Source organism: Electrophorus electricus, chromosome 8 (assembly GCF_013358815.1).
Source record: "Electrophorus electricus isolate fEleEle1 chromosome 8, fEleEle1.pri, whole genome shotgun sequence".
NCBI classification, from domain to species: Eukaryota; Metazoa; Chordata; class Actinopteri; order Gymnotiformes; family Gymnotidae; genus Electrophorus; species Electrophorus electricus.
The window spans coordinates 26900284-26910716 of NC_049542.1; the positions used below are offsets into that span (position 1 = coordinate 26900284).

At 38.6% G+C, this 10433-nt stretch overlaps 2 protein-coding genes and 1 long non-coding RNA gene across 3 annotated transcripts; all 3 read right to left on the reverse strand.

Moving 5' to 3' along the window:
* Positions 1-1166: 1166 nt before the first annotated feature.
* LOC113589110 lies at positions 1167-2149 on the reverse strand. Its single transcript, XR_003411921.2, has 3 exons — positions 2073-2149; positions 1384-1758; positions 1167-1236 (listed from the first exon to the last, which is right to left on the reverse strand). It is a non-coding gene; the product is annotated as an uncharacterized LOC113589110 (long non-coding RNA).
* A 40-nt stretch (positions 2150-2189) lies between these two features.
* LOC118241925 (IgGFc-binding protein-like) lies at positions 2190-4225 on the reverse strand (the record flags this gene model as incomplete). The annotated part of the gene is made up of 4 exons (XM_035529477.1): positions 4213-4225; positions 3488-4110; positions 2361-2928; positions 2190-2275 (listed from the first exon to the last, which is right to left on the reverse strand). Coding segments are annotated over exons 1-4 (1290 nt in total), but the record flags the coding sequence as incomplete, so codon positions are not given.
* A 1271-nt stretch (positions 4226-5496) lies between these two features.
* LOC118241926 (IgGFc-binding protein-like) lies at positions 5497-10227 on the reverse strand. The gene is made up of 6 exons (XM_035529478.1): positions 9997-10227; positions 9317-9899; positions 8266-8882; positions 6935-7502; positions 6641-6843; positions 5497-5649 (listed from the first exon to the last, which is right to left on the reverse strand). Exons 1-6 carry the CDS (start codon positions 10225-10227, stop codon positions 5497-5499), a joined length of 2355 nt encoding a protein of 784 aa, XP_035385371.1.
* Between the last annotated feature and the right edge of the window lie 206 nt (positions 10228-10433).

A 10433-nucleotide genomic window follows, 5' to 3' on the forward strand; every position in this document is an offset into this window, starting at 1 on the left:
ATCTCACCGCTCACTCTGGTAATTATGTTTCTTAAATATTAGCTACATAATTTTGAACACCTGAAAAGCTCAGCTTTTTAGTGCAACATAGGGAGACATCTAAATGCAAACATCATAATAAGTTAATGTTTAAGAACCAGGTAGTGTATTATAGATTTAAAGATTGTATAGATTACATATATTCCTTGAAAAATATTCAGGCAAAGCAAAGTTGGTTTCATTTATTCTCATAGCATTTGGTGGGCTGTAAAATAGAGCAAATCATTTCAGTAAAAACTTTCTTAATTTGGAATTTAACCTTTGCAGGCAAGTGGTGTACAGGTTATGAAACCTGTACAATCAATAGTTGATGTTTATCATCTGACATCAAATTATATAAATTTTATTTTTAAACAACAGGACTGAAAATGATGTTTCATTGCAAGTGCTTTATTGATTAATTATTTTATCATTGTTCAGAGAATCATAATGTAGAGAATCATATATCAACAAAAATGTATGTATTCTGGTAGATGCCTCCAGCCAACTTAACAAAAGCAAAATGCAGCTATCAGGTGCTGGAATAAAAAATACAGACAGACATTGAAATTTGTCTTTCATGCAATTTTAAAAATACCAAGTTACAAACTAATGTCTTAAATCTTAATTAATCCATTCATACATAAACACTTGCTTTATTAAACATACATAACCCACTGAAACAGGATGAAACTTGTCATTATTAAATCTTCACATAAATGTTAACGCATTTATAGTTTATGGTTGCTTAATTTATAGTACTTCTTCTATTCATCGTTCATAAGGAGCTCAGTGGCTAAGTTACTTGACTAGTAATCAGATGGTTGCTGTTTCAAGCACCAACACCAAGTTACCCCTATTGGGCCCCTGAACAAGACCCTTAACCCTCAAGTTGTGTTCAGTCATTTGAATAAAAGCATCAGATAAATGTAGTTATAGTTTTGTTGTTTTTCATCATACTTACCAGCTGGGAAAGTCAGGAGCTCTGTTTTGATTCATGTACATCTGTATGCTTTCACCAGTAATAGGCCCATGTAATTTTCCACAAGCACCACAAACTTTATCAACCATCTCTTCACTGACAGTGATTGTGATCTCTTGTGACTGACTGTAGATCAAACTGAACGCAGACATTTCAACAACGACTGCATGATCAATGATCTTAATAAATTTCTGATTTGTTCCTAGAGTAGCCATAGACATCTTTCTACCATTGAGCTGCATATATATATAAAAAAAAAAGAGAATATCAGCATTGTTAAGAAAACACATTTTTATAAAATCTTAATGTCTAATTTTAGTTGGCATGGGTTAAGTTTTAGAGATGTGTAAGCATAAATAAAAATAAAAATAAATATTGCTCACCCAAATCTCCTGTTGGCTGTTAACGGTGACAAGCCCATCTTCAAAGAAGACATAAACAGCCATAGCTTTATAAACTCCAGAACTTGTGGTTTGTAGCTCCACCACTACACGGAACCAGTTCACTGCAAGAGTGCTGTCACATACTTGCACAAAGTCAAAGGCTCCCAGAGATGCAATAGTCCAAGTTGTTCCATTGAAAAGGGTAAATGAGCCTCCAGTATCTAACTGACACTGCCTTGGGTAACACCCATGAACACCATTCTTAACCTGGCAGATTTCATCACTGTTACATCTCATGCTTTCGTGTTTTACTATACCAGAACTGAGACATGTTAAGCGCACTTGACAGTCTTCTGTGATGATAGACTCGCCAATCTGTGAAAGCATTTAACAGAAGAAGCATCACTGATATACTCTGTTTTTGGTTTTCACCCAGGACTTTAGGTTTCCAATCTTAAAACCTAAATTTCTCAGTACTGAGACCTCAGGATTAGGATTTCAAATTCCAGTATAAGGCCTTGAAGTCCTTCGCTAAAACATCATTGGCCAAACAGTTTGATATTGATTTTAACATTGAACTTAATGTTTTCCTTTGTTAGTGATTTATAATTTCCTTTGTGAAGAAGTAAAAACAACTGTAAATCACACAGACTTTTGAACAGTACTATAAATACACAGATATAACTGACCTTATAGGTGAGTCCATTTTCATAACAACTACACTGATCTGCTTTAACACAGCCTGATCCATTGGTAAAGAATCCAGCATTACACATGCAGCCTTCAAAACACGTCTGAATATTACAGCTGACGATCTCACGGAGGCCAGGACAGGGTGTGTCACATGATCCCGCACAGATTTCATAGTGACTGTTAGCAGGACATTTCAAAGCTACCAAGAACAAAGAAATATAATTCAAGAAATATTTTAAACAAATAAATAAATACATTATCTCTACTGACTTATTTATACTTACGGCAAAATGTTGGTGTTCTCCAATTTTCAACAGTAACTCCAAGGTTCTGACAATTAGTCATGTATGTAGTAATAATGTGGCAGAGCATGTCATGATCTCTGTCACCCATGCAGACGTCAAAGACACAATCTCTGAAGTAGGACTCAGGATTAATTACATTGTGACATGCAGCAAATGGACCGAGAGGGTTGATGATGGTACTGCAGTCCTTTTCAAACACAAGTTTCTTGTTTTCAGGGCACTTTGGACACACGTCACCACTGCAGCCATCATCACAAACAACGCCAGGAACAGGCACTTTCCAAGCAGCTCCGAATGTTTTTACATCTTTGGTTTCTTTACCATCTGGCAACAGAAACTCATCGTTCTTGTTACCGTTGTAATATCCGCACATGCCGCAGGTCTTTCCCAGGTAACTGCTTGGGACTGTAATGGTGACGTGATAAATCATATCATAGGAGATGATCAGGCCAAAGTCTGTAGTGATTACATTTTGAAAGCCCACTTGCTGGACAGTTATTTTTCCATCATCCAGACTTATAGGGATGTTGACTATAACACCATTAACCTGAAATAAAAGGATTTCATGAGCTGCTCACATAGCAAACCTTATCAGTGTCACATTTCATTAGCTTTTTTATTTTTCTATCTTACACAGGGTTTAAACCAAGTAGCTTGTTCCCTTTCTCCACAAGGCAGCAGTGGCATGGTTGGTCAAGTGAAAGAATTACAGTCTCAGTTGATTATAAACAACTCAAGCATTTGTCAAGTTTGAATCATATTTCTATGTTATATTTTCACTTGTAAAATTTCATTTTTCATTATGTGTTTTGCCCAAATGTTAACAAAGGACAGGATAGCAAACTACCAAAATTCTTATCCCACCTATGACACCTCCATGATTCAATCTTAATGTACTTCACAGGAGGAATAAAAACTGAAATACCATTCATCATCTATTCAGTTTCTCAGAAAGAACTCAATTTAAAAATAAACAATTTAAAATTTAAAATTGTGTGTGATTACACTTTGTCAAGGTTAAACCACTTATATCTGTAGTTAAAGGTATTCTCATTTCAGCATATCTTTAGGAGTTCCTAGTCTGCTTTAACTAAGACTGTACTAACCGTTATCTGATGTAGCTGGTTTCTTCGCAGCACTAAGATCATTCCATACACTTCCACAACAACCACCTTGGCCGCAGAGACATTTGGGTTTTCTTTGATCTCTGTCCACTTCTCATTCTCCACTATAACTGCAAATGGAGTGAGGTGTGTTCCCTCCAGATGGCAGCCCTGAGCTACAGTGTATGTGCAGGTGCCCTGGAAATCGTAGGTGCTGTTGTCAAAAGTGATGTAATGGGGGTCACCATAGATGGTGCAGGTTGCCTGGGAGACTGCATGGCACTCTCTGATCCCATTAGCAACCATGCATGTGGTACCACTTGGACAGCTCACACTGTTACATATAACATGACCATTGGTTGGGTTGCAGGTGCATTTTTTGCTACAGTTGTCACCATCCCAGATGGATTCTCCAGCCTGTAGGTAGCGTTTCTGCCCTCCGTTGCTGTATATGCAGCCACACTGATTCTTAGGGACACATTTGTTCCCACTCCACAGGAACCCGTCATTGCAGGTACAGGCCTCTACACAGTTGGTTTTGCAGTCAGCGGGTGCATTGGGACTCTCACAGGTGGCAGGACAGGCACAGGAATCAAAGTGACTGTTTGCAGGGCATTTTGGTGCAGCTGTGAAGACAGGATTATGTGAACATCAGCAGAACCATACATCCCTATTCAAAATATTTTGCCAAAGTTTTCCACCAATAAGTTCTATTTAGATAAACTCACAGGTGTATAACATGAGTCAGCAAAGTCTGTTGAGTCTTTAGATTAAATGTCTCTTTGTAACTTTCATGAAACATACTTTTATATATACAGTACATATCTTGTTTCTCCCTTATTACTAATACTTACGACAGCCAATGATGTTTCTCCAGTCATGCACATGAATACCAGCTTGCTGACAAGCATCTGTGTAGATTTGCGCTGTCTTACATAGAAATTTCTTGTACCCCTTTCCCATGCAGTAGTCAAAAAGGCAATTTTCATAGAAAACCTTGGGATCAATGAGAGACTTGCAGTCACGTAATGGACCATCAGTGAGAAGGGTGACCAATTGACAGAAGCTCTCTGCTTCCAAACGTTCAATCCATGATTCCCCATTACAAACGTTACACTGCCCAGTACAATCATCAGTACAATAGGCCTCTCCTGGTAAACCGGGAACCCTCCAGCTCTTTCCCAGTGCTGGAATACTGGTTGCTAAAGAGCCACTGGGAGTGGTGAGGTCATCATCCTTCTTCCCATTGAAGTTCCCACACATGCCACACATCTTTCCCATGAAGCTGGCTGGTACCTTCACCAACAAATACTGTTCCCAGTCATACTGCACCAATAGACCAAAGTCTGTCTCCATAACAAGCGAGAGACCACTCTGCCAGAGAGTGGCTCTGCCATTGGCCAATGAGATCGGAAGGTACCAGAGTGAATTACTAATCTGAAGTAAGAGGAAAGATTGAGAGTAAGAGTGAGAACTGATTTAGACGGATTGACAATTGTGCCACCAATACAGGAGTAATTCAAACATCTCTTACCCTCACAAGTCCAGTCTCATGTTGGACAATGGTGATGGTTTGTCCATAGACCTTAATAATGACCTCACTAACATATGTGCCTTTTGTGCTGCCAAAACGTTCATTCATTGCCTGGACTTCAAACTCAGGGTGTTCTTTGTCTGGATGGCAATTCTTGGCCACGATGTAGGTGCAGTTTCCCATGAAGTTGTAGTAATCACCATCGAATGTGCGATAGTGTGGGTCACCCATGACCCAACAGGTACCTGGGGAAGCTAGAAGAAGAATTGTTATTGACTTGATGTCCTCTACTATAGCTCTCAGTTGAGGGGTGCTGCAAGGGTTCATTTTGGGCCCCATTTTTTTATCTCATTAAATGTTTCCTTTGGGTTGCCTAATATAGCATTTTATTTACTTTTTTTTCATTTCTATGCTGATTCCTAATCGGTTTTACAAGTGATCAAACAAAAATATGTATTATTCCATAAATTATAAGTTACTAACCATTAGGTTTTGGGTAGCAGCCCAAAACACCATTCTTATTCACACAGTCTTCATTATTACCGCAAGTCATGGTGTCATGTTTGATTACCCCAGAGGCAAGACAGGTCAAATGTTCTTGACAGTCTTTTGTGATGACAGACTCGCCAATCTGCCAGAGGGGTTAATAAGTGTGATATTACTGAGATACAACTTTCTTTGAGTATTTGTTTACATGATTACCTACCTTGGTGTAATCTGACATATTATCTTGGTCTGATCTGATTGTGGCTGTTTTCCCAAAAGGTAAAAGCCAAAATGTACTTAACAATCACAATGGCATGGAAAATCAGTTTAAGAACCAAAATGAACCAAAATGAACCAAAATGATTAATGCTATTTTTGTGTTCTTTTTGAATTGTATTTATTGTCTTGAAATGTATTTATTTATGTATTTGTTTGTTTGTTTGCGATAGGTATACCAATAGCAAACACCACTAATTAAGTCAATTTTCTTTATAAAGAACATCTTTAAAATGTTGACCACAGTGATATACATAAATAGGAAATAAAATAATATATATTAAATCACATACATGGGACAAAATAAATTATGACACAGAACCATGGCAATCCTACATACACACCTAAAATATTGAAATGTGCTAATGCAAATAGGTTTGTTATGTATTGATTTAAATGCAGCAATAAAAGGAGCATGCTTTAGGTTCAGTGTCAAGCTGTTCTACAGCCTTGGCACAACTACCATAAGAATACAGTTGACCTCAAGGTTTAGCCAAGACCATGGAACAGTGAAAAAGAACTGATCTGAAATCCTCCTGGTTACCAGGGTACTGTGTCATAAGGCAGAATCAAATCAGTTACATATGAGGGAGAATAATCTGTCTATAAAGTGTCCTTGAGCTTGAGAAAGGTGCCATATAAATGTAACTAATAATAAGAGTTATCATCATCATCATCATCATCATCATCATCATCATCATCATTAGGATAATTAAAAACTAATTAATGGCACTTTATAAAAGTGCTATTCTAATTTTGTTTTAATAAGAATCAAAGTAACTCTGTTATAATATAGTCATTAATTTTAAAGGCAAAATACTTTCCAACCTTTCATACAGAATAATACAGATGTAACCTACCTTGTAGGTGTGTCCATTCTCATAACAGCTGCACTGATCTGCTTTAACACAGCCCGTCCCATTGTTGAAGAATCCAGAATCACACATGCAGCCTTCAAAACACGTCTGAATATTACATTTGATGATCTCAGTGAGGCCAGGACAGGGTGTGTCACATGATCCCGCACAGATTTCATAGTGACTGTTAGCAGGACATTTCAAAGCTACAAGGAAAATGGTAGAGATTATTAGTTAAATAACTAAAATATTACCTATAATTATCTTAAACGATTTCTACAAAGTGACTGCACTTACGGCAAAATGTTGGTGTTCTCCAGTGTTTAACAGTAACTCCAAAGTTCTGACAGTCAGTCATGTATGCAGCAATGCTGTTGCAGATCGTATTATTATCTCCATCGCTCATGCAGATGTCATAGACACAATCTCTGAAGTAGGACTCAGGATTAATTACATTGTGACATGCAGCAAATGGACCGAGAGGGTTGATGATGGTACTGCAGTCCTTTTCAAACACAAGTTTCTTGTTTTCAGGGCACTTTGGACACACGTCACCACTGCAGCCATCATCACAAACAACGCCAGGAACAGGCACTTTCCAAGCAGCTCCGAATGTTTTTACATCTTTGGTTTCTTTACCATCTGGCAGCAGAAAGTCATCGTTCTTGTTGCCATTAAAGTTTCCACACAAGCCACAAGTCTTGCCATGATAGCTGCTCGGGACAGTGATGGTGACGTGATAAACCATATCGTAGGTGACTATCAGGCCGAAATCTGTTAAGATTACATTTTCAACACCTTCCTGCTGGACCTTCACTTTTCCATCATCCAGACTTACAGGGATGTTTGCCAAGATCCCGTTAACCTTAAAGTGTGACATAAAAATTCCATTGTAAAATCATGGAGACATTCAACATTTAACTACAAAGTTTTCACTTGACACCTATTCCCTACCTTAGTTACCTGCAGCAACAGTTCTAGCTGACAATTCTGGATAGAGTATAATTTCCCCTAGAAAGCTGATTAGATTTTGTTTACATGGTTTCTTCAAATGCAAAGGCTGATTCTGTTACAGATGTTATAATTATCTGAAAATCAACGCTAGCTTGAATGTCCAGTCAGGACAACAGTCACCAATGGTGACAAAGCACCACTATTTTTTCCTTTTCCTAAGATATCATTTTATCACTAAATCATAACTTTACAAACAAGAGACGAGACACACCAATCAAGAAGGCACAATGAAAAGATGGTGGTTATAAGAAAGATCTCAATATTGTGGAATAAAATGGACAGTTCTTTTGTGGTTTGGAGTCAGTGTGTTGTTTTTAGGAATTTATTTTTGGACAGGAACTGACACTAATAAAGAGTTCCAGGCCACTGTACACCCGCCAGTATAGATAAGTGATTTAGTTTCACAAGAGCTTCTGTTAACTGTATTAACACAGAAATTATGTCTCGCTTTACTGGAGAGAATAAAAAATATATATGTTTATTTAAACGTTCTTTTTTAAAGCATGTTTACTTTTTTGAAGCTTTTAAAACAGCTACAGAGAATATGAATGTTGGGGTGTGTGTTTTTTCTTTTCAGTTGATATCACAAGTCTTCTTAACTAGATTGTACTAACCATTACTTGATGTAGCTGGTTTCTTCGCAGGACTAAGATCATTCCATACACTTCCACAACAACCACCTTGGCTGCAGAGACACTTGGGTTGACGTGGATTTCTGTCCACTTCTCGTTCTCCACTATAACTGCAAATGGAGTGAGGTGTGTTCCCTCCAGATGGCAGCCCTGAGCTACAGTGTAGGTGCAGGTGCCCTGGAAGTTGTAGGTGCTGTTGTCAAAAGTGTTGTAGTGGGGGTCACCGTAGATGTTGCAAATTGCATGAGAGACTGGATGGCAGCCTCTGATCCCTTCTACTATACTGCATTCTGATCCATCTGGGCAGCTGGCTTTTTCACACACAACTTGACCACTATTACAGGTGCATTTTGTGCTGCAAGTTGTATCAGCCCAGATGGATTCTCCAGCCCGTAGGTAGCGTTTCTGCCCTCCGTTGCTGTATATGCAACCGCACTGATTCTTAGGGACACACGTGTTCCCACTCCACAGGAACCCGTCATTGCAGGTACAAGATGCCACACACTTGGTTTTGCAGTCAGCGGGTGGAGAGGGGTTCTCGCAGGTAGCAGGACAGGCACAGGAATCAAAGTGACTGTTTGCAGGGCATTTTGGCTCAGCTGTGAAGGGATGAAAATGTGAGTCAATAAAATTAAGTCAGAATACATTTTTAGATTAAAATCGGTGTGCCATAATTACAATTCAAGATAAAATAAAAGTTGGTTGGTTCAAATCAAATTACTATTGTAGTAGCTGAATGGACGTATCATAAATTTGCACTAAGCCTTCTGTTTTCTTGGCAGTTTGTAAATAACTTTCCCTAAATGGTAATTGTATTATATGAATGGGTGATGAATACAGTTGAGAGTACATATTTCTATTAAAATACAAACATTGTAGCCAGGATTATAATATATAGAAAATTATTCATATACATTTCAATTGTTATAGATTAACAACTGATACCATTCCATTAAACAGTATAAGACAAACACTGACAAGTAGCACCCGAACGCATTGGCTCAAATAGTCTATATTTATTTATAATACTCACGGCAACCAATAAGATTTCTCCAGTCATGCACATGAATACCAGCTCGCTGACAAGCATCTGTGTAGATTTGCGCTGTCTTACATAGAAATTTCTTGTACCCCTTTCCCATGCAGTAGTCAAAAAGGCAATTTTCATAGAAAACCTTGGGATCAATGAGAGACTTGCAGTCACGTAATGGACCATCAGTGAGAAGGGTGACCAATTGACAGAAGCTCTCTGCTTCCAAACGTTCAATCCATGATTCCCCATTACAAACGTTACACTGCCCAGTACAATCATCAGTACAATAGGCCTCTCCTGGTAAACCGGGAACCCTCCAGCTCTTTCCCAGTGCTGGAATACTGGTTGCTAAAGAGCCACTGGGAGTGGTGAGGTCATCATCCTTCTTCCCATTGAAGTTCCCACACATGCCACACATCTTTCCCATGAAGCTGGCTGGTACCTTCACCAACAAATACTGTTCCCAGTCATACTGCACCAATAGACCAAAGTCTGTCTCCATAACAAGCGAGAGACCACTCTGCCAGAGAGTGGCTCTGCCATTGGCCAATGAGATCGGAAGGTACCAGAGTGAATTACTAATCTGAAGTAAGAGGAAAGATTGAGAGTAAGAGTGAGAACTGATTTAGACGGATTGACAATTGTGCCACCAATACAGGAGTAATTCAAACATCTCTTACCCTCACAAGTCCAGTCTCATGTTGGACAATGGTGATGGTTTGTCCATAGACCTTAATAATGACCTCACTAACATATGTGCCTTTTGTGCTGCCAAAACGTTCATTCATTGCCTGGACTTCAAACTCAGGGTGTTCTTTGTCTGGATGGCAATTCTTGGCCACGATGTAGGTGCAGTTTCCCATGAAGTTGTAGTAATCACCATCGAATGTGCGATAGTGTGGGTCACCCATGACCCAACAGGTACCTGGGGAAGCTAGAAGAAGAATTGTTATTGACTTGATGTCCTCTACTATAGCTCTCAGTTGAGGGGTGCTGCAAGGGTTCATTTTGGGCCCCATTTTATTATCTCATTAAATGTTTCCTTTGGGTTGCCTAATATAGCATTTTATTTACTTTTTTTTTCATTTCTATGCTGATTCCTAATCGGTTTTACAAG

What these genes read in the sequence shown, in the direction of transcription:
- LOC118241926 (XM_035529478.1), bottom strand. Translation starts at nt 10,227, where the DNA reads ATGGGTGACCCACACTATCGCACATTCGATGGTGATTACTACAACTTC. An exon ending in ATGAGACTGGACTTGTGAGG is followed by an intron (nt 9,900 to 9,996) that starts GTAAGAGATGTT and finishes CTCTTACTTCAG; the next exon opens with ATTAGTAATTCACTCTGGTA. An exon ending in GAGAACACCAACATTTTGCC is followed by an intron (nt 6,844 to 6,934) that starts GTAAGTGCAGTC and finishes TTTTCCTTGTAG; the next exon opens with CTTTGAAATGTCCTGCTAAC.